At 41.5% G+C, this 24,546-nt stretch overlaps 1 protein-coding gene across 2 annotated transcripts; it reads right to left on the reverse strand.

The window, feature by feature from the left end:
* Positions 1-5,949: 5,949 nt before the first annotated feature.
* Positions 5,950-23,701, reverse strand: nudt17 (nudix (nucleoside diphosphate linked moiety X)-type motif 17). 2 transcript variants are annotated; one of them, XM_085803456.1, is made up of 10 exons: positions 23,660-23,701; positions 19,572-19,659; positions 16,262-16,349; positions 15,276-15,392; positions 14,143-14,326; positions 12,084-12,109; positions 11,878-11,970; positions 11,086-11,184; positions 7,240-7,373; positions 5,950-6,207 (listed from the first exon to the last, which is right to left on the reverse strand). In XM_085803456.1, exons 3-10 carry the CDS (start codon positions 16,334-16,336, stop codon positions 6,042-6,044), a joined length of 894 nt encoding a protein of 297 aa, XP_085659582.1. In that variant the 5' UTR covers positions 16,337-16,349; positions 19,572-19,659; positions 23,660-23,701; the 3' UTR covers positions 5,950-6,041. The 2 variants fall into 2 exon arrangements, with proteins under 2 accessions (XP_085659582.1, XP_085659581.1); XM_085803455.1 differs by lacking the exons at positions 19,572-19,659; positions 23,660-23,701 and adding an exon at positions 17,880-17,940.
* Positions 23,702-24,546: the final 845 nt, after the last annotated feature.

The following is a 24,546-nucleotide window of genomic DNA, read 5'->3' on the forward strand; positions in this document are numbered from 1 at the left end:
AGTAGAGACCAATAGAGACCAGTAGAGACCAGTCCAGACCAGTAGAAACCAATAGAGACCAGGTCAGACCAATAGAGACCAGTAAAGACTAGGAGAGACCAGTATAGACCAGTTCAGACCATAGAAACCAGTAGATACCAGTAGAGACCAGTAGAAACCAGTAGAGACCAGTACAGGCCAATAGAGACCAGTACAGACCAATAGAGACCAGTAGAGACCAGGGGCCACATTTATCAAAGAGGGTGTAAAACTGCTACTAAATTTTTGCGTACGGCGAAAAGACGAAAATGGCGTACACCCAAAATATTTACACCTTTTTCAGATCAATCAAACTGTGCGTACGCACAACTCTTCGCAATGTCCCTTTGATAAATCACACCGGACCCAAGAATGGTGCATACGTGAACACACCTCTTACTCCACCCCCAGAACGCCATATATGGTCAGCACGTGCATATTAATTTGCCATGTGCGCTCTGTGGAGCGGCTACAAAGTGACAACAAAGTGACAACAAAGTGACAATGGAGACAACGGGCGGAGGGCTGGGGAATGAAGCGGAACTACATACACGGCGATATCGGGCAATAAATTAGTCAGAAAAATGATCTTGCATTTTAATAAGCTACAATAAAAACAAAAACCTCCCAAATCTCAACAAAAGTTAGCAGAAAGAAGAAGAATCTTTTCTTTTTTTTTACACCTAGATGTTAAAACAATGTAAAGAAGGATTTCCGGGGCGTCGCGTGGCGTAGTGGTTAGAGCGGGCGCCCCATGTATAGAGGCACAGTCCTCGCTGCAGTCATTTACTGCGTGTCATTCCCTCTCTCTCTGCCTCCCCGTTTCCTGTCTGTCTCAACTGTACTATCCATAAAGGCATAAATGCCAAAAAAATATACTTAAAAAAAAAAAAAAAAGAAGGATTTCCACGATAGTTACCATTACTTTGCAAGCCTTTCCACTACACAGTTACAGCTCTACTGGACTCGGTTTAGGTCATTTTCCATTACAGCTGAGTCCTTCACAGTTCCTCCTCAGGGCCGTGTTGTCTCACTCTTTATTCTCTCCTCTCGTCAGCTCCAAACTCACATGCACCTCGTTAACTCAGGTGACAGAATAATAACAGTCTCAGTAGCTGCAGATCAGTGTGCGCTGCTGCCGGTGTGTTTTTAAACTTGCCGAGTTTGATCCTTGTCAGACGTCACACTAGAGTGTGTAAAAGCAAAAAAGCAAAATCCACAATCCGCTCTGTTTATCAATTAACATAAAGCCTAGTGTTATTATAGAGCGGGTTGGATTGCCAGCATCAACGGTTCACCACTACCACAATTACTTCAAAAAAATCCTACTGTGCTCTTCTAAATGTACTCCGCTCCTCTCTCCCTCTCACACTGCAGTTCTCTGACTCAGCAACGGTGTCGCCAATTCCTCCTGTTCCTCAAAAAAGGTGTAAATCACGGTACGCCAGGGTCAAAATGGGTGTAAATGTCCGCACTTTTCCCCGTCAGGTTTTGGTTTGATAAATCCCAAATTTGGCGGAGAAAAGTGCGTACGCACAAAACGAGGGGAAAAGGGTGTAAAAAAAGGTGTATCCACAATGATAAATGAGGCCCCAGAGACCAGTACAGACCAATATAGGCCAGTACAGACCAGTACAGACCAATAGAGACCAGTACAGACCAATAGAGACCAGTTCAGACCAGTAGAGACCAGTAAAGACCTGTACAGACCATTAGAGACCAGTATAGACCAGATCAGACCAGTAAACCAGTAGAGACCAATAAAGACCAGTAAAGACCTGTACGGACCAGTAGAAACCAGATCAGACCAGTTCAGACCAGTAGAGACCAGTACAGACTAGTACAGACCAGTACAGACCAGTAGAGACCAGTACAGACCAGTACAGACCAGTAAATTAATTTGCATTAATAAGAATCTTTATATAAAACTGTTTATTTTATTTGTTTGTTGTTTTGTTTTTACAGTTGATAAATGTTTACTGAATTATCTGATAAACAACACAAACATGTGATTGATCCTGATTCTATAAAATGAAGCCGTCTGATGAATCTTTGGTTTTACCCTCTTTAACATCATCGTGTTGTGAATATTGATATTGATTATTGATATTTATACTTGATCCGTTTTCATTGAACAAAACAATCTGAAGTTTCTCTGCTGTTGTGACGCCATCACAGTGACCTCATCTGTGATGTCACAGTCGTCATTACAGTAATATTATTGATTATATGAATCTCTTCAATAAACATATTGATCAGGACTGAACTCCTCCTGTGACCGTTTGAATTAAACTTTATATTTTGTTTTATGTTTTTATGTCGTCGTGTTTTTTCTTCTGTTGATATAAAAAAATATATGATTTTTAAAAATATTTTTCTGATTCGGTTGCAGCGACGTCTCAGATTATTGATCAGATTATTGATACGGCTCAGACTTCCTGATCTATTGTCGCCTCGTCGTCATGTTTCAGTTTGGCTGCAGCTCTGACCCACTTCGCTGTGTTTGTGTCTGGAGCAGGAAAGATGAGCTGGAAGGGAGGGGGGGGGGGGGGGGGGGGGGGGAGAAAGAGGAGGAGAAAGGAGAGGAAGAGGAGGAGGAGGAAGAAGAGGAGAAAGGAGAGGAAGAGGAGGAGGAAAAGAAGGAGGGAGAAGAAAAGGAAGAGGAGAAATAGGGAGAAAAGGAGGGGGAGGAGGAGGAGGAGGAAGAAGAGGAATAAAAGGAGGGGGAGGAAGAGAAGGGGAGGAGGAAGAAGAGATAATGAAGAAGGAGAGGAGGAGGAGGAGGAGGAGAATGAGGAAGAGGAGGAATAGGACGAAGAGGAGGAAAGAGAAAGGAAGAAAGAGAAGAGGAAGAAAAGGAGGGGGAGGAGGAGGAGGAAGAGATGGGGAAGAGGAGAAGGGGGAGGAGGAGGAAGAGGAGAGAGAATAAGAAGAAAGAGGAGGAGGAAGAGAAGGGGGGAATTGGAGGGGTAGGAAGAGGAGGAAGAAGAGGAGGGAGAGAATGAGGAGGAAGAGGAGGAGGAAGGAGAGAGGAAGAAGAGGATGAAGAAGGAGAGGAGGAGGAGGAAGGGGAAGAGAAGGAGGAAGAAGAGGAAGGAGGAGGAGGAAGAGAAGGAGGAAGAAGAGGAGGGAGAGAATAAGGAGAAAGAGGAGGAGGAAGGAGAGGAGAAGGAGGGGGGAGGAAGAGGAAGAGAAGGAGGAGGAAAAGAAGGAGGGAGAAGAAGAGGAGAAATAGGCGGGAGAGGAGGAGGAAGGAGAGGAGAGGAGAAGGGGAATGAGGAGAAAGAGGAAGAAGAAGAGGAAGAGAAAGGGGAGGAGGAAGAAAGAGGAGAGGAGGAGGAAGAGGAATAAAAGGAGTGGGAGGAGGAAGAAGAGGAAGAGAAGAAGGGGAAGGAGGAGGAGGAAAAGGAGGAGGAAGAGGAAGGAGATAGGAAGAAGAGGATGAAGAAGGAGAGGAGGAGGAAAAGGAGGGAGAGGAGGAGAAAGAGGAGGAGGAAGGAGAGAGGAAGAATGAGAAGAGAAGGAGAAGATGAAAAGGAAGAGAAGGAGGGAGGGGGAGGAGGAGAAGGGGGAGAGGAGGAGGAAGGAGAGGAGAGGAGAAGGGGAATGAGGAGAAAGAGGAAGAAGAGGAGGAAGAGAAAGGGGAGGAGGAAGAAAGAGGAGAGGAGGAGGAAGAGGAATAAAAGGAGTGGGAGGAGGAAGAAGAGGAAGAGAAGAAGGGGGAGGAAGAGGAGGAGGAGGGGGGAGAAGGAGGAGGAGGAAGAGGAAGGAGATAGGAAGAAGAGGATGAAGAAGGAGAGGAGGAGGAAGAGGAGGAAAAGGAGGGAGTGGAAGAGAAAGAGGAGGAGGAAGAATGAGAAGAGAAGGAGAAGATGAAAAGGAAGAGAAGGAGGGAGGGGGAGGAGGAGAAGGAAGAAGAAGAGGAGGGGGAAGAGAAAGAGGAGGAGGGAAAGGAGGAGAAGGGGGAGAAGAGGAGAAGGAAGAGAAAGAAGAGGGAGATGGCAAGGAGGTGGAGGAGGAGAAGAAAGAGAAAGAGGAGGAGGGTGAGAATGAGGAGAAAGAGGAGGAGGAAGGAGAGAGGAAGAAGAGGAGGAAGAAGGAGAGGAGGAGGAGGAGGAGGAAGAGAATGAAAAAGAAGAGGATGAAGAAGGAGAAGGAGGGTGAGGTGGAGGAGGAGGAGAAAGAGAAGGAGGAGGAGGAGGAGAAAGAGGAGGAGAAGGGGAGGAAAAGGAGGAGTGGAGTGAGTGAGTGAGGCTGGTGTTGCTGATAAAGACACAAAGGGAACGGCGTCGTGGCCGTGAGTCAGTGAACGCCTCACACACTCACTCTGTTTGATGTGAAAGTTTCTGCTGTTTACAGAAAGGTCAAAGGTCACAGGCTTTTCACCGTGACGACCAACACACATTATTACATCATGAATTCACACTGAATGACATCCCATAATAAAACCACAGATAGATAGATATGGTGATGTGGCGCCCCCTGCTGGAAAAAATAAACACTCACATCTGTAAATCTGTATTTATATTTATTTACAGATACAGGTGTATTATCCCATAATGTGTCACCATGGAAACCAAGCATCATCGTCACTGAGCAGTGAAGCCCCGCCCACTGAGGAAGAACTGACATGGATCCAACTGAAACATCAGGAAACTCCACATATAATTATGTAGAGTTGGTTCAGAAAGTATTCAGACCCCCTTCAGTTCTTCACCCGTTGTTTCTGCAGCTTTATGTTAAAATCAATCTACTGTCGCCACTATGGAATTAACAAAAATAAGAGCTTGAGAAAGAATAAAACTTAATTTAAGACAGAAAAATGTAATAATAAATGTATAACTTGAAAACGAATTACTTATTTACAATTTACTTACTCGGAGAGAAGTTCTTTGTCTTTCTCAAGCTTATTTTTGTTTGACATTGAAGAGGTTTGGTTTGGATTGATTTGATGCTAAAGTAATTCCATAAACCTTCACATCATGACAGCATAAACCTCAAATTTTTGAATTTTTTGCAAATTAATTAAAAAAGAAAAACTGAAATATCACCTGATCGACCTACATGAGCGTCACATAGAAAAGGCTCTGAATACTAATGTTCATGTGATACTTCAGTTTTTCTTTTTTAATTAATTTGCTAAAAATTCTAAACTCTGGGTTTGTGCCGTCATTATGGGATGGTGAGTGTAGATTGATGAGGGAAACAATAATTTTCTTTTCGATTTGAACATAAAGCTGCAAAATAACAAATGGTGAAAAATCGAAGGGGGTCTGAAAACTTTCTGAACCAACTGTGTAATTATATTATTGTTATTATTTTTATAAATGTATTTATTATAGCTTGTTGTTGTTTCCGTGGTAACGAGTTAAAGGGATAGTTCAACATTTAGTCAAATTGGTCCATTGCCATAATCCCTATAATCCCTATATTCACCACGCTATGAGATAACACAACGTTACCAGACAGAGTTGTTTTAGAGGGAAATACAGAGACTGATGATGAAAAACTGTCCCTGAAGGTAACGCGCATCAGTGGTTTTGCATGAATTTCCCTCTAAAACAACTCTGTGTGGTAACGTTGTGTTATTATCTCATAGCGTGGTGAATGTGCAGCTCACAACTTGTCCACCAGAGCGTTGTGGAGTTGTTGGATTGTGTATTTGATGAGTTTGATGATGAGGGAAACCAAGAAATCCCATAATGAGCCTCCGTAGCGTAGCTCTGAGCAGCTCACGGCTCTGCTCCTCCGTTCTAAAAACAGCTTGCACCGACAATTAAACGTATAACGAACCTACTGCTATGACTATAGGGATTATGGTGATGGGCCAAATTGCCAAAAATGTTGAACTATCCCTTTAAAGAGTGGAGATGAGACAAGTTTCTGATGAACTGTAAAGAGACAGGAACTCTCTGGTTTTATTCTTCACGTGGTTTTTATTGAAAAATAAACAAAGTGACTTTTACACAGAGTGGTTCCTTCTCGCTGTCAGGGGTCAGAGGTCAAAGGTCAAAGGTCAGAGGTCAGGGGTCAGGGGTCTCCAGCCTCTTCAGCCACAGCTCCAGGGCGAACTTGGTGCCGGTGCTGACCCGCTCCAGGTCCGGCCCGGCGTCCGGCGCGCGGCGCAGCAGCACGTCCAGCGGCAGAGCGCCGTCGCTCAGCGCTCCGTCTGCCGACACCGTGGACACGCTGAGGTCAGAGGTCAGAGGTCAGAGGTCACAGGCAGTTTGTATAGCCCGTTTTTTACCAACAGTTTGTCTTAAGAGTCGGAGTCAGAGTCATTTATTTGCCATTTGCAGAAAATCGGCATTGGAAAGCATTTTCGAGAGGACAGGACTATAAAAACATACACACATAAAGAACAAAAACACAGTAAATGACATGAGACATAAGAAGGTACTGTAGGTTAAAGGATAATTTCAGTTTTTTACAACCTGGACCTTATTTCTAGCATAAAATACGATCATTTTACTCACCCAGATAACTTTGGTGTCATTTGGAGTAGGCTTGGGTGGTATCCAAATTTCAAACTTCCTCCACATTTTACCACGGTATACGGTATTACCGTGACTAATTAGAAATGATGACGTAAGTGGCATTACCAAACATTGGCTTGTGTCTTCACCAATCAGAAACTGAATACTAGGGCTAAACATTAGCAGACCAAAATCTCATTGGTCGATTGGTCGCAGGAAAAAACAAAAAAACATTAGGAGCCCTGTCTTGTCAAAATTAGGTCAAAATATATTTTTTCCAGCCCTTCAAAGTGCAGGAAAAACACAGTTTTTATTTGGACCTAACCAACTCACGTATCCCTCCGCCCAGGGTTAGCGCCCGCCGATCAGCAGTTGGTTAGGTCCAAATAAAAACTGTGTTTTTCCTGCACTTTGAAGGGCTGGAAAAAATTATATTATAGTGAACAATGGAACTGTGTATTTTTTTTCAGGTAAAACCTCTTTTAGGCCGTGAAAATAGGCCGTTTCTTTGGGTCTGTTCACAACACTGTATGTTGTAAATCTCTGGGCAGGGCTATTATGGGCTGGCGTTGCTAACGGGAGGAGTGCAGAGAGTCTTCTACTGCAATTAAAGTACTTAGGGGCTATTTGGAGATCATACAACCACACTTTAAAAAAAATGCTACTATCCCTTTAACAGGACAACACCTCACAGCTCACAGCTCACAGCTCACAGGTCAAAGGTCACAGCTGAGCCGTTCGTTACCTGACGGCGTCCGGCAGCCCGTCCGCTCGCACGTCTGCGTCCTCTCCGTCCACGGCCGACACGATGGCGGCGGCGAGGCGGCGGTCGGCCCAGAGGCAGGCACTGACCTCGGCTGGAGAGGGAGCCAGGGACGGCTGGGGGGGGGGGGGGGTAATAGGAGGGGGGGGGTTAGGCATTCCACGTGTAAATACAGAGCTTTTAGTTTAGTTAAGTGGAATAAACTGCAGGACTCGCTAAAACTGAATCAGTTTATTTCAGTGGAGTCCTTCAGGAGTCTTTCAGATCAGTGGTTCTCAACTGGTGGGTCGAGACCCAGAAGTGGGTCTAGACCCGTTATCACATCTGATGTTGGACATGTCTTTTATTTTGAAAAATAACTCATATTGAAAGGCAGGCATCACGTGAACACATGCAGTTGTAATGCTCCTCCTCACTTTCTTATTATTTGCTCTGAATGCAAAGATATCAGTTTCTTATTAATGTGGCCTGATGCAGTGAATCTGGTTTTGTTTTGTGGGTCTCCATTTTGTGCAGTTTGATATTCAGTCATGAAGTCATGGTAACTCCTCAGTTTCATTCATGTGCTCTGAAATGCACTTTGCTCAATAAAGAGAAAAATGTGTGCATGTGTGTATATGTGTGTATGTATATGTACATATACTGTAGCTATATGTTAAAAGGGAAAAAAAAAAAAAATGTAAATATATGTATACATTAATTACTACTGTTCTTATTTAGTTCCATTATTTTTGCTAAGAAGTAGGTGGAGGGAGGATAAGGGATAACATCATTATTTACAATTCTTACTATTGCTGTTGTTGTTTATTGTTATAATTAAGAACTTGATTGGCGGGGTATAGGTTGACAGGCCGGTGATCCCCCAGCCCTCCCCTCTGGCATGCCTGCTCCGCCGGCTCTCTGCTCCGGCGGTTACCGTACGGCCCGCTTCTCTTTTTAACGCACCAACTTATAACAAAAACAAACAAAACACCCTGCATCATCACCTATCCGTTTTTTTTAATGCACCACACGCACCCTTCTTTTAATGCACTACATAAACATACACAAACAAAGGAAGGGGGGGGGGAGGAAAAGGGGGGAAAAGAGAAAAAAAAAAAAGGAGAAAAAAAAAAAAGAAAATACTCCCCATCTAGGCAGGGAGGCGGGCGGCTGCTGCGGGCTCTCTGGGGTGGCTGGGTATGGTGGGGTGGGGTGTTGCTCAGGGGAGGTGGGGATGTGGGACCACAGGCCAATGCCCCGCTCATCAAATTGATACTTATTAATTGATTAATTTATCATCACTTTAAACTTTATCATTTATTTGTATTTCATTCTCTCATTCAAAAATGTTATTCATTTATCCTCCACTCCCACACTCTTCCTCAATCCCGGGTTCTTATTCTCTAAAATCATTGCTGTTACTATTATTTTTTTGTTTGTTTGTTCATTTTGTTTTGTGGTTATTTGCTGTCACAACTGTTATTTATTCATTTATTTTTTATATTAATATTATTATTATTATTTTTTTTTTTTTTCCAATACTGTTATTATGACCAAGGTTTTCTTTTGTGACCAATTTTCCTTTTCATTATTATTATGAGTACAATTTATATAAATATAACTGACCTACACACGCACACACATGCACGCACGCACACACACACACACACACACACACACACACACACACACACCTACCTTATTTCACATGTTATGTACACATTAATGTAAGCTATCAATGCATGTTCACTGTGTTGTCTGTCGCGTTTTTTTTCATGTTCACTGTGTTGTCTGTTTTTCACAATAAAAAATAAAAAATAAAAAAAAATTTAAAAAAATAAAGAGAAAAATGAGTTTTTAAAGGCTTAAAAAAAAAAAATCTTGGTTTGAATTCTATAAAAGTGGGTCACAACTGGGAATGTGGGTCCCAGAGTGAAACTAGCTGAGAACTCGTTTTAGACCTTGTCTTTCATATTGAGTGTACTTGATTTTCCTGAAGCTGTTCTCCTTGTGTCTGCTCAGTGTTTCTCTAATTCTGACACTTGATGATCACACTGTGTACTTTTGCATGTTTGTGTTTGGTTTTGCATGTTTGTGTTTGGTTTTGCATGTTTGCTTGTTTTGCTTGGTCGGTGTTGCTGTTGTGTTGTTTCTATCTCTGTAATCAGGGCGTCGTTGTAAAAGAGAGCTGCTCTCAACTGGCTTCCCTGAATAAATAAAGGTTTGAAATGAAATGAAATGAAATGTGTGCACATGAAAAGTGTGCGTACAAGGAACTTGTCCGGTGCAAACATGAAGGAACCAAAAATAGTTAAAGAAAGGGATAAAATAAAATTAATTATAAAATTAAAGGGACAACGAGGAGTTTCTATTTGGTTATAAAAAAGTCTGATATTAATGTGGATGAATCTCCGTTACCACTTGTTAATGGTCCATTTTAGATAAATCTATGGTTTTGTCTCTATGGTTATTTTGTTATTATTAGTGGTGGTGGAAATGCTGGGCGAGCCGACCAGCGTTTCTTTACTTTCGGTTTCGTGGCGAGTCATGAGAATAACGCCGCCATATGAATCTCCGTTTATGGTGGGAACTACGACGGTATGTGATCGTCTTCCAACCTCTGACTTTAATTCTTGATGAATGAAAACATGAGTCTTTTCCAAAACTCCTCGTTGTCCCTTTAAAAATTAAAAATATTCTAATGTAAAAAAAGCTATGCATATACTAGTGCAGGCATCACCAAATGGCGGACCTCGGTCCGGACCCGGACCGAGTGATGGTTCGATCCGGACCCGAGACCAATCTCTAATAATAACATTTTTTTCCGACGGGACAGCGGGCTCAGCTATAGGTCAATACGGCAGCTTCACTCAATTGAGCCAATCAGATCGTTTGTTTACCCGGTGCGGCCAGTGCGTCTGAGAGGGACAGAGAAAGGAGACGGAGTGATGACAGCCTTGCTCCAAAATAAAAAAAAGTTGATGCTAAAGTCAAAGGCGAGCCGCTGGGCGTTTGTGGCCGCCGCCGCCTTGGTTAAGCGTGTGTGCGCGCGCGTGGGGGCCGTTCAGAAGGGTCTCTTGCGCGCACAAGCCCATTAGTTTAATGTGCGCTCACAACGCCGTAGCGGTGCGACGTGCTTGTTTCCTGCTTCTCCGCCGGTGTTGTGTTGACCCCCGGTTCTCCCTCGGTTTGTAAACTTTTTCACGCGGAGCTCTGCCCCGTTTGGAAGGAGCAGGAAGCTCGTATGCGGGAAGACGTCGCTTCAGAGGTGTAGAATGTGTGTTAGAGAAACACCTATTTCAGGACTACTGACTTGTATCACCAGAACAGAACAGACACATCCTGTGATTTTCAGCCTTCCTCCATATTTAATGGAGGGGGACAATACAATGACAGTGCAGCTATCAAGATGCTTTTGACACCTTGGCCTCAAAAAAAGAAAGGAAGAAAGAAAAAAGCACCAAACAAACAAACAAACAGGGAAACCCCCTTATTTATTCGGTCTTGTTCTCTTTAATTGAAATACAGGCCTTAAATTAATTTGCCTGGGAGCTACTTTTATTCATGGTAAAAAAAAAAAAATTTAAAAAAAAGCTAGTTGTTTACTATAAAAGTGCACTATGTTAAATGTTTCCTGTGTTGAAAATTGACAATAGATATGAAAATGCACTTCGTTGGGGTAGGCTATAGCTTATATATAAGACACCATTTGGACTTTATAAGGTTCGGACCTTTCACTTGGATGAAAGTTTAGTAACTGGACCTCAATGAATTTTAATTGAATACCCCTGTACTAGTGTATATACAATGTAGGATTAGTATAAAAGGAGTGGGGTGGTACAGTACCTGCAGCTGCAGGTGAGAGCGGGAGCAGCAGAGCAGCATGTAGACCACCACGTGGTGTCTCTGAGGAAGTCCTCTGGACAGCAGGGGGGGGAACGTCGACTGGCAGAGGGACACGGTCAATTCATTATCATCTATACTGTTGTTAAAGGGATAGTTCACCCAAAATTCAAATTTCGACTAAGGGCTGGGAGAAGTTTCAGAGTCCTCCGTGGCTTCTCTGAGTTACAGGGGGTCTCGGCGTAGCAGTGCATGTCCATATGACGGTTGCAAATGGATACCAACTGTCTTCGTAACAAAAAGACACACCAAAAAACATCCAAATACCTCCATACTGCTCGTATGTAATGTCCATCTTGTATTGAAGCCCCAACATGAGAAATTGTTCCGCCGGTCAGTGCAGGAAGAGCAGTGAACTGAGACACTGGGAGCTTCCGCTACAAACAAGCTTAAAATATAGACTTATTTAATTTTTTTCGGGACAATTTCTCATTTCGGGGCTTCAATACAAGACGGACATTACAGACGAGCAGCATGGAGGTATTTGGATGTTTTTTGGTGTGTCTTTTTGTTACAAAGACAGTTGGTATCCATTCGCAACCGTCATATGGACATGCACTGCTACGCCGAGACCCCCTGTAACTCAGAGAAGCCACGGAGGACCCTGAAACTTCTCCCAGCCCTTAGTCCACATGAGGGGGAGGAGATAATGAGTTTGCAAATTTGAATTTTGGGTGAACTATCCCTTTAATACTGATTGCCTCAATCAGTCTCAGTCAATAAGTAATCTCTCACCTCCCACAGTCCCAGGATCTCTGGACAAACGTCTTCTGGTTCCAGTTTCAGTCCAGTTTCCTCCTGCAGCTCCCTGAGACCGGCGTCCAGCAGCTGCACACACACACACACACACACACACAGACAGACACACACACACACACACTGTAAACAGGGACACACACACTCTGCTGCGTGTCATAACATCATGATTGAGTGTTTTTTACCGTCTCGTCAGGTTCCACGTGTCCTCCTGAAACACAGAGAGAGATCATCAATAATCGATTATTAACTCATTGAGTGCCAACCACGTAATTTCTCGTTTTTTCGTTCCCATGCGTTGAGTGCCAAAAACGAAATTTTTCGTTTTTTGCTTTTTTTTTAAATTATGAAAATAGACACTTTAATACACATTATATGTAAATTTGGGGACTCTACGACGAGGAGAACTGAAATAGATGACGATCAAAGTCACATGACAGCTCATGATCTGGAAGTTTTTATCATAACTCAGCTTCTGCAAACGGAGTTCTGCATGTGGATGCAGCAGCTGCTCCGCAGCAGCTCTGCTCTCACCCGCGAGGCTGCAGCAGCTCGGAGCTGAACCAGGAAGCTCTCAGCCGACAGTCCCGCCCGGTCTTCATCTGGAGCAACACCGTGTCCTCCCCAAAGTCCTCCCGCGGTAAAATCTGATGGTCTCTGGGTCAAAGCAGACCGGCACCACCGACCCGTACCACAGAAGGACCACGACCACCGGCGGGACCGGTGTTCGCGAGCCGCTGTGGCCCAGAGACCATCACATCCCGCGGCGAGAGGCTGTGACACGGCACGGTGCGTCTGTGTTATTGTTGTTTAGTGGCGCCCCCCCCGCCCCCGATGGTGGTTTTGTGAATAGAACAACAATTGTTGTGTATATTTATCTTATACGAGCCCTTTGATCCAGAAATGCGAGTGTGAGAAGAGCGACAGGCACAAACAGCGCACCTTTCATAAAAGACGCTCTATCTCCTTTTCTAGAAAAAAAGGAGGGATTTTGGTGAAACCCAGCCATGTTTAGCTTGACTTTTCTCAGGAACGGAGGCACGTAGAAACAAACGGTTTGTGGCCATTTGAAGGATAAAGTTACACCTTTCAAATGAGCTACAGTATGTGTTGGTGGCAGTAATATAGAATACACTATGGCTCTAAAATAAAAAGTCAAATATGGTCTAATTTGCCGGTACACTTGACTAAAACTTTGGAAAGGAGCGCGGCACTCAGTGAGTTAAATTAATCCTCAACTATTCTGATCATCTAATAATCAGTTTGAGTAGTTTTTTAAGAAAACAAAAGGCCAGATTCTCTGATTCCAGCTTCTTAAAGGGATAGTTCAACATTTAGTCAAATTGGCCCATTGCCATAATAATCCCTATAGTCATAGCAGTAGGTTCGTTACCTTTAATTGTCGGTGCAAGCTGTTTTTAGAACGGCGGAGCAGAGCCGTGAGCTGCTCAGAGCTACGCTACGGAGGCTCATTATGGGATTTCTTGGTTTCCCTCATCATCAAACTCATCAAATACACAATCCAACAACTCCACAACGCTCTGGTGGACAAGTTGTGAGCTGCACATTCACCACGCTATGAGATAATAACACAACGTTACCACACAGAGTTGTTTTAGAGGTAAATACAGAGACTGTTGATGAAAAACTGTCCCTGAAGGCAACGTGCATCAGAGGTTTTGCATGTATTTCCCTCTAAAACAACTCTGTGTGGTAACGTTGTGTTATTATCTCATAGCGTGGTGAATGTGCAGCTCACAACTTGTCCACCAGAGCGTTGTGGAGTTGTTGGATTGTGTATTTGATGAGTTTGATGAGGGAAACCAAGAAATCCCATAATGAGCCTCTGTAGCGTAGCTCTGAGCAGCTCACGGCTCTGCTCCGCTGTTCTAAAAACAGCTTGCACCGATGATTAATAAAGGTAACGAACCTACTGCTATGACTATAGGGATTATGGCAATGGGACTATTTGACAAGACGTTGAACTATCCCTTTAAATGTGAATATTTCTGGTTTCTTTGTTCTTTTTCTTTGACAATAAACTGAGTCTCTCTTTGGTTTGTGGACAAAACAAGACATTTGAGGACGATGTCGTCTGGTGGTTTGAGAAACACTGGTTGATGTTTTTAGACATTTTATTGACCAAACGACTAATCGATTAATCAACAGATTAATCAATAATGACAATAATCGTTAGTTGCAGCTCTATGTGTGTGTGTGTGTGTGTGTGTGTGTGTGTCAGACCTGGAGGGACCCAGACGTTGGGAAATATCCGCAGCTGCTCGGCCCGTCGGGTCAGCAGCACCCTCTGATTGGCCGTCTGCAGCAGCACGGCCACGCCCACGTCCACGCCTCGCTGCCGGACGTCCAATGGGAGCGCGGCGGCCTCTGAGGCCGACAGGTGTTTGATGGGGCAGAAGGCGGGTCTCTGGGGGCAGAAACAACGTGTTGGCTGTTTGTTCTGTGATTGTTTGGTTGTAACGTGATTGTGTCATCATGTAATAAAGATATGCTTTTACAGAATTGATATAAATACAAAAACTATATTTACATAATAATTAGGGCTGTCAAACGATTAATTTTTCTAATCGCGATTAATCGCATTTTTTCCATAGTTAACTCGCGATTAATCTCTATTAAAAATATTATATATGGCGCTTTGGACTTTCAACCCTCCAAAGTGTTATAATCTCTAGACAAACAACTTTTGACCTAGCAACTTTTGACCTAGCAGGCCTAGTACCTAATCATAACACATGATGCATGAAACTCACACAGAATTGAAACGAATTGCATCCAGTGGAAATTGCCCTTTACTTTGCTACGTCTCTGCCTGGCCACGTGCATTTGTTGACAACAGAAGCCGTCAAAAAATCAATACATCGCCACGTGCATTTGTTGACAACCGACACCGTCAAAAAAATCAATACATGGCCATGTGCATTTGTTGACAACAAAGCCTTCAAAAAATCAATGGATGGAGCTGTGGATATGTTAGACTGTGTATATTTGTGTAGCAACCAACTTGAAGGTGGCTTACCGCCACCTACTGGACTGGAGGTCCCACACTCCAGTCCTCCAGTCCAGCAGACAGAGGACAAAATGGGCCGCGATTAACCGCGATTAAAACATTTAATCGCGTTAATTTTTTAAATTAATCTAATCGCGATTAACGCGTTAACTCTGACAGCCCTAATAATAATACAAAAATGTAGAAGAAAATTGACAATAATACAAGCTGAGACTCTACAGGTGAACAGGGTAAAACATGTAAACTAACAGATTTCACCATGAAACTTCCCAAGTTTGCGTGTGTGTGTATGTGTGTGTGTGTGTGTGTGTGTGTGTGTGTGTGTGTGTGTGTGTGTGTGTGAGACCTTGAGGGGAACCCGTGCTGCTCCGTCTCCTCTGTAGACCATGAACTGGTTCTTCTCCAGAGAGCAGCTCACCTCCACCTGGTCCTCAGCCGAGTCCAGGAAGTGGCCTGTGATGCTCTGACAGGAAGAACTGTCACTGTGACAACTGTCGCTACCCGATTATGTTATTTAGAAGTACATTAGTACAAAACCCAACACTCTTGGCCTTTGATCCAACCAAATTAGATATAGGCCAAATCTGTTTCTCCTCGACACGCAATGGTAACCGTAATATACGCTCTTTATTTCAGAAAGAAGTCGTATCAACTCCATATGTAATAGCTTATTGGAATAACTTTGTTAATAACCTGAACTGGAAAAAAAATCTGGAATTTACCTGCTAGATATATAGTTAATAATAAGGTAAAAGAAGTATCTTTTAAAATAATTCACAGAACTATATATGAACACATAAACAAAAAAATATATACATATATACATTGAAAGGGGTATTAATATTATATTATATATTATAGGTATTATTAAATCATATAGTTGTTTGTAATAATTTATAATATTCCAAGGTTTTTATAGCTTTTCTGTCTTTCATATTTTGTAGTAGCTGCATATAATATCTGATTTCTATTTTAAACTCATAAAAATTTGGTTTTTTGGATGTCCATTTACATTTATGGATGTAATATTTTCCTTGTAAAATAAAAAGATTCAACAAAAATAATTCCTTTCCCTTAAGTTTTTTTTCATCATAGGTGAGAATTATATCTTTTTTTTGTTTGTTTAATCTTGATACCTGTCAAAAATTTAAACATGTCTTCTAGTTCTATCCAAAACAAATGGGTATAACGGCATTCAAAAAAAAGATGACAAATATTTTCCTCCTCCTGTTCATAAAAAGTACAGTGGGTAGTGACAAGGACCACAGCAGCAGCAGCACTTCCTGTCTGACTCTGAGCAGACAGGTGGAAACAGCTGGAAGCGACACTCACCTGGATGAAGTGAGCTCTCTGTGGAGCTGCTCGCTCTCTGCACACGTACACCAGGATCCTCCTCACCTTGTCCATCTCACCTGCTCACCTGGAACACACACACACACTAGTTAATGACTAGTTAACTAACTAACTAACTGACTGATTGACTGACTGACTGACTGGATAACTAACCGACTGACTGACTGACTGGATAACTAACTAACTGGATAACTAACTGACTGGATAACTAACTAACTGACTAACTGACTGGATAACTAACTAACTGACTAACTGACTGGATAACTAACTAACTGGATAACTAACTGACTGGATAACTAACTAACTGACTAACTGACTGGATAACTAACTAACTACCTAACTGACGAACTAACTGTCTGACTGGATAACTAACTAACTAACTGTCAAACTAACTAACTAACTAACTAACTAACTGACTGACTGGATAACTAACTGACTGATTGACTGACTAACTAACTGACTGATTGGATAACTAACTAACTAACTACCTAACTGACTAACTAACTGTCTGGCTGGATAACTAACTAACTAACTGTCAAACTAACTAACTAACTAATGAACTAACTAACTGACTGGCTGGATAACTAACTAACTGACTAACTAACTGTCTAACTAACTAACTAACTAACTGACTGATTGACTGATTGGATAACTAACTAACTGACTAATTGACTGGATAACTAACTGACTGACTGGATAACCAACGAACTAACTGTCAAACTAATTAACTAACTAACTGACTGACTGGATAACTAACTGACTGATTGACTGACTAACTAACTGACTAACTGACTGACTGGATAACTACCTAACTGACTAACTAACTGTCTGGCTGGATAACTAACTAACTGACTGGATAACTAACTAACTACCTAACTGACTAACTAACTGTCTGGCTGGATAACCAACTAACTAACTGTCAAACTAACTAACTAACTAACTAACTAACTAACTAACTGACTGACTGACTGGATAACTAACTAACTAACTGACTGACTGACGAACTAACTGTCTGGCTGGATAACTAACTAACTAACTAACTGTCAAACTAACTAACTAACTAACTGACTGACTGGATAACTAACTGACTGATTGACTAGCTGGATAACTAACTAATTGTCAAACGAACTAACTAACTAACTAACTAACTAACTGGCTGACTGGATAACTAACTAACTGGCTGACTAACTAACTAACTGTCAAACGAACTAACTAACTAACTGACTGACTGACGAACTAACTGTCTGGCTGGATAACTAACTAACTAACTAACTAACTAACTGTCAAACGAACTAACTAACTAACTAACTGACTGACTAGCTGGATAACTAACTAACTAACTGTCAAACGAACTACTGACTAACTAATGAACTAACTAACTAACTAATGAACTAACTAACTGACTGACTGTTAGTTAGCAGCAGTGACACCTGCTGTTGCTGAACTCTCCTTCATAACAAACTGAAGTGTTTTGTGTTTTTTATCTTAGCGTTTTTATTTTCTTTTCTTTTTTTTCCAGTCAAACTGATGCAAACTGTCTAGAAACAACAATAGAAACACCAGACAACGGTAGAAACCGGTAGAAAACGGTAGAAACCTGCTTAGACTGAGAGAGAAGAAACAGCCGAACGGACCGGCCGCCATTTTGGACGGGAACAACATCCGGGAGCTGCACTTCAAAATAAAAGCCCCATCGGATTTTAACACTGCAAAGTTATTATTAATAATAATGATGATAAAAATAAAATAAAATAAAAATAATAATAAGAAGAAGAAGATGTTTACGATCTTTGTGTATTTTTTCTCTTTCATATTTGAAACCCAACTCAAAAATGGGACTCTTCAGGAGAGATGAGGTGATAAACATATGTCCTTTATAATATTAATAAGTTCATGGATAAAGTCTGAGTTTCTGTTTCACTGTATTAACAGACACAAACAGCCCAGGATTATTCACATCATTTCATTGGTCTGTTGTTTTCGACATTGACAAACACTGAGTGGTAGGCTACAAAGGAGTATTAGGGCCAGCCAAAAAAAAAAAGTCTGGCAAAAAAAGCCATGAATGCGACTACTTTTCCCTTTTTTTTTTTCTTGTGCCGGAGTTTGTTTTGTTTTTTTTTTTTGGCTGGCCCTAATACAGCCTTTTAATTATTCCAAAAGGTGCTCACAGAGCGTATGGTGAGGCCTCATTTCATCATTACAGCCCACGGAGAGCAGAGAATCTGGACATTTTTAGCAAACTGAAGACCTACCCTCTTAGCCTGGCTTTTAACTGAATCTTATTATATTTATCGTTATAAAACATTCAATTTCATTTTTTTTTATTCTATTTTAATTCATTCATTCTTATTCTATGTGTGTGTGTGTGTGTGTGTGTGTGTGTGTGTGTGTGTGTGTGTGTGTGGTGGTAGACAGAGGGGTTGTGTGTAAAGTATTTGAGTGATTGATGGTGTGTCATGTGCCTGACAGTGATAGCGATAACGTGTAAGGGTTGATGGGTTCAAAGTCCAAGTCTCTTCTCTGTCTTCTCTCCACTAACAATCCACCTACATCACTGAAATCAATCCACTCTGGCTTTGTTCAAAAAACAACTGAATAAAACATTTTTTAGTTAAGATTTGTAGCATTTCTGGATCTGTTAAAGGGACAACGAGGAGTTTCTATTTGGTTATAAAAAAGTCTCATATTAATGTGGATGAATCTACGTTACCCACAGTTGTTAATGGTCCATTTTAGATAAATCTATGGTTTTGTCTCTATGGTTATTTTGTTATTATTAGTGGTGGTGGAAATGCTGGGCGAGCCGACCAGCGTTTCTTTACTTTGGGTTTCGTGGCGAGTCATGAGAATAACGCCGCCGAATCTCCGTTTATGGTGGGAACTACGACGGTATGTGATCGTCTTCCAACCTCTGACTTTAATTCTTGATGAATGAAAACATGAGTCTGTCTTGCGCCGGTCAAAGAATTTCACGGTGCGGAGGCTCATAAATGTAGTGAAAACACTTCGCTTTTCCAAAACTCCTCGTTGTCCCTTTAATTTGTAATTAAATTTTTTTTTTTCCTTTCTAATTGTGTAAACTGTTTTTTGTTTTTTCTGTAGACCATGAACTGGTTCTTCTCCAGAGAGCAGCTCACCTCCACCTGGTCCTCAGCCGAGTCCAGGAAGTGGCCTGTGATGCTCTGACAGGAAGGACAGCAGCAGACGTGACATCACTTCCTGTCTGACACCGTCACTTCCTGTCCGTCTGAGCAGACAGGTGGAAACAGGTGGAAGCGACACTCACCTGGATGAAGTGAGCTCTCTGTGGAGCTGCTCGCTCTCTGCACACGTACACCAGGATCCTCCTCACCTTGTCCATCTCACCTGCTCACCTGGAACACACACACACACACACACACACACACACACACACACACTAGTTACTGACTAGTTAACTAACTAACTAACTGACTGATTGACTGACTAACTGACTGGATAACTAACTGACTGACTGGATAACTAACTGACTAACTGACTGGATAACTAACTAACTGACTGACTGACTAATGTTAACTAACTGACTGACTGACTGGATAACTAGGCCTAACTAACTAACTGACTAACTAACTAAACTAACTGACTGGCTGGATAACTAACTAACTAACTAACTAACTAACTAACTAACTAACTAACTGACTGACTGACTGACTGACTGACTGACTGACTGGATAACTAACTAACTAAACTAACTAACTGGCTGGATAACTAACTAACTAATTGGCTGACTAACAAACTAACTAACTAACTGACTGGCTGGATAACTAACTAACTAACTAACTGACTGGCTGGATAACTAACTGACTAACTGGCTGGATACATCACTAACTAACTAACTAACTAACTGACTGACTAACTGACTGACTAACTGACTGGCTGGAAAACTAACTAACTAACCAACTGACTGGCTGGATAACTAACTAACTAACTGGCTGACTAACAAACAAACTAACTAACTAACTAACTAACTAACTAACTAACTGACTGGCTGGATAACTAACTAACTAACTGACTGACTGGCTGGATAACTAACTGACTAACTGGCTGGATACATCACTAACTAACTAACTGACTGGCTGGATAACTAACTAACTAACTGGCTGACTAACAAATGAACTAACTAACTAACTGACTGGCTGGATAACTAACTGACTAACTGGCTGGATACATCACTAACTAACTAACTAACTGGCTGGATAACTAACTAACTAACTGGCTGACTAACTAACTAACTGACTGGCTGGATAACTAACTAACTAACTGACTGACTGACTGACTAACTGGCTGGATACATCACTAACTAACTAACTAACTAACTGGCTGGATAACTAACTAACTAACTGGCTGACTAACAAACGAACTAACTGACTGGCTGGATAACTAACTAACTGACTGACTGACTAACTGGCTGGATACATCACTAACTAACTGACTGACTGGCTGGATAACTAACTGACTGACTGACTGACTAACTGGCTGGATACATCACTAACTAATTAACTAACTGACTGGCTGGATAACTAACTAACTAACTAACTAACTAACTAACTGACTGGCTGGATAACTAACTAACTAACTGACTGACTGACTGACTAACTGGCTGGATACATCACTAACTAACTAACTGACTGGCTGGATAACTAACTAACTAACTGGCTGACTGACTGGATAACTAACTAACTAACTAACTAACTGACTGACTGGATAACTAACTAACTAACTAACTGACTGGCTGGATAACTAACTAACTAAGTGACTGGCTGGCTGGATAACTCACTAACTAACTAAACTAACTAACTGACTGGCTGGATAACTAACTAACTAACTGACTGGCTGGCTGGATAACTAACTAACTAACTAACTAAACTAACTAACTGACTGGCTGGATAACTAACTAACTACCTAAATGACAAAGAAACGAACTAACTAACTGACTAACAAACGAACTAACTAACTAATGAACTAACTAACTAACTAACTGACTGACTGACTGACTGGATAACTAATTAACTAACTAACTAACTAACTAACTAACTGACTGACTGGCTGGATAACTAACTAACTAACTGACTGGCTGGATAACTAACTGACTAACCAGCTGGATACATCACTAACTAACTAACTAACTAACTAACTAACTAACTAACTGGCTGGATAACTAACTAACTGACTGGCTGACTAACAACCGAACTAACAAACTAACTAACTACCTAACTAACTGACTAGCTGGATAACTAACTAACTAACTAACTGACTGACTGACTGACTGACTAACTAACTAACTAACTGACTGACTAACTGGCTGGATACATCACTAACCAGGGATGCAAACGGGTCAGGACCAAAAAAGAGAGGAATTTCCCGGGGGGGGGGCTCACCATTAACAAATAAGTACATTGCAATATCACGGAAAAGTCAATTTCCAGTAGTTCAAGCCCAACCAAGTATTGAGTGCATATAGATGGACAGTTTTCAGAAGGCCAACATTTCTATATTAAAAATGCTTAAAAAAAAAAAATTCCTTTGCAATATTTCCATTTTGGAGATACTGATTTTTAGGTCTTCACTGAATGTTAGTCATAATTATTACTATTAAAATAAACTGAATAAATAAAGACATGGGATGTTTCATTCAGTGTGTAATGGACATATATATATAATGTGTTAGTTTCACTTTAATTGAACACATTCTACATCTGAGGCGACGTCTTTCCACTCAGGGCTTCCTGCACCTCTGAAACGGGGCAGAGCTCCGTGGAAACACCTGCCTGACACAGCGACGTAGGGAACCGTGCATGTCCGCGGCGCACAGCTCCACGGTGCACGGGGGGAAAAACGGCGTCGCCGTCGCACCGAATGCACGCCGTTACGCGCCGCTTTAATGAGCGCGCACGTCGCGCGTCTACATTGGAGGTCGGCTGTTATCAATATAATCAGAGACAACCATGAATGAGTTCGCCTCAGTTTCACGTGATTGTCACTGTCAGCCTGTTAGAAAAACATTTTACTGACCCGAGCTGAGACGCTGAGACCCCCCCCCCCCTCCCAAAAACAAAAACTCTTCGGATCTGAACGTTTCACACAAGTCACCTAATTGGTCATGAAAAAAGCGAGTTTCGCTTTTCAGCGCGCTGTTTGCATCCCTGACTAACTAACTAACTGACTGGCTGGATAACTAACTAACTGACTGACTGACTAACTGGCTGGATACATCACTAACTAATTAACTAACTGACTGGCTGGATAACTAACTAACTAACTAACTAACTGACTAACTGGCTGGATACATCACTAACTAACTAACTAACTGACTGGCTGGATAACTAACTAACTAACTAACTAACTAACTAACTAACTAACTGACTGGCTGGATAACTAACTAACTAACTAACTGACTGGCTGGATAACTAACTAACTAACTAACTGACTGACTGACTAACTGGCTGGATACATCACTAACTAACTAACTGACTGGCTGGATAACTAACTAACTAACTAACTGACTGACTGGATAACTAACTAACTAACTAACTGACTGGATAACTAACTAACTAACTAACTGACTGGCTGGATAACTAACTAACTAAGTGACTGGCTGGCTGGATAACTAACTAACTGACTGGCTGGCTGGATAACTAACTAACTAACTAACTAACTAACTGACTGGCTGGATAACTAACTAACTACCTAAATGACAAAGAAAGGAACTAACTAACTGACTAACAAACGAACTAACTAACTAATGAACTAACTAACTGACTGACTGGCTGCTGGATAGCTCACTAACTAACTAACTAACTAACTAAACTAACTGACTGGCTGGATAACTAACTACCTAAATGACTAACAAACGAACTAACTAACTAACTAATGAACTAACTAACTAACTAACTAACTGACTGACTGGCTGGATAACTAACTAACTAACTAACTGGCTGGATAACTAACTAACTAACTAACTAACTAACTAACTAACTGACTGACCGGCTGGATAACTAACTAACTAACTAAATGACAAAGAAACGAACTAACTAACGGACTAACAAACGAACTAACTGACTAACTAATGAACTAACTAACTAACTAATGAACTAACTAACTAACTAATGAACTAACTAACTAACTGACTGACTGACTGTTAGTTAGCAGCAGTGACACCTGCTGTTGCTGAACTCTCCTTCATAACAAACTGAAGTGTTTTGTGTTTTTTATCTTAGCGTTTTTATTTTTTTTTATTTTTTTTCCAGTCAAACTGATGCAAACTGTCTAGAAACAACAATAGAAACACCAGACAACGGTAGAAACCGGTAGAAAACGGTAGAAAACAGTAGAAACCTGCTGAGACTGAGAGAGAAGAAACAGCCGAACGGACCGGCCGCCATTTTGGACGAGAACAACATCCGGGAGCTGCACTTCAAAATAAAAGCCCCATCGGATTTTAATTTTTTCTCTTTCATATTTGAAACCCAACTCAAAAATGGGACTCTTCAGGAGAGATAAGGTGATAAACATTAATATGACATTCAGTTCCTCTATGTCCTTTATAATATTAATAAGTTCATGGATAAAGTCTGAGTTTCTGTTTCACTGTATTAACAGACACAAACAGCCCAGGATTATTCACATCATTTCATTGGTCTGTTGTTTTCGACATCGACAAACACTGAGTGGTAGGCTACAAAGGAGTATTAGGGCCAGCCAAAAAAAAAAAGTCTGGCAAAAAAAGCCATGAATGCGACTACTTTTCCCTTTTTTTTTTTCTTGTGCCGGAGTTTGTTTGTTTTTGTTTTTTTGGCTGGCCCTAATACAGCCTTTTAATTATTCCAAAAGGTGCTCACAGAGCGTATAGTATGGTGAGGCCTCATTTCATCATTACAGCCCACGGAGAGCAGAGAATCTGGACATTTTTAGCAAACTGAAGACCTACCCTCTTAGCCTGGCTTTTAACTGAATCTTTATTTATCGTTATAAAACATTCAATTTCATTTTTTTAAATTCTATTTTAATTCATTCATTCTTATTCTATGTGTGTGTGTGTGTGTGTGTGTGTGTGTGTGTGTGTGTGGTGGTAGACAGAGGGGTTGTGTGTAAAGTATTTGAGTGATTGATGGTGTGTCATGTGCCTGACAGTGATAGCGATAACGTGTAAGGGTTGATGGGTTCAAAGTCCAAGTCTCTTCTCTGTCTTCTCTCCACTAACAATCCACCTACATCACTGAAAT

Source organism: Trachurus japonicus, chromosome 16 (genome assembly GCF_045865225.1).
Source record: "Trachurus japonicus isolate A0001 chromosome 16, Traja_1.0".
NCBI classification, from domain to species: domain Eukaryota; kingdom Metazoa; phylum Chordata; class Actinopteri; order Carangiformes; family Carangidae; genus Trachurus; species Trachurus japonicus.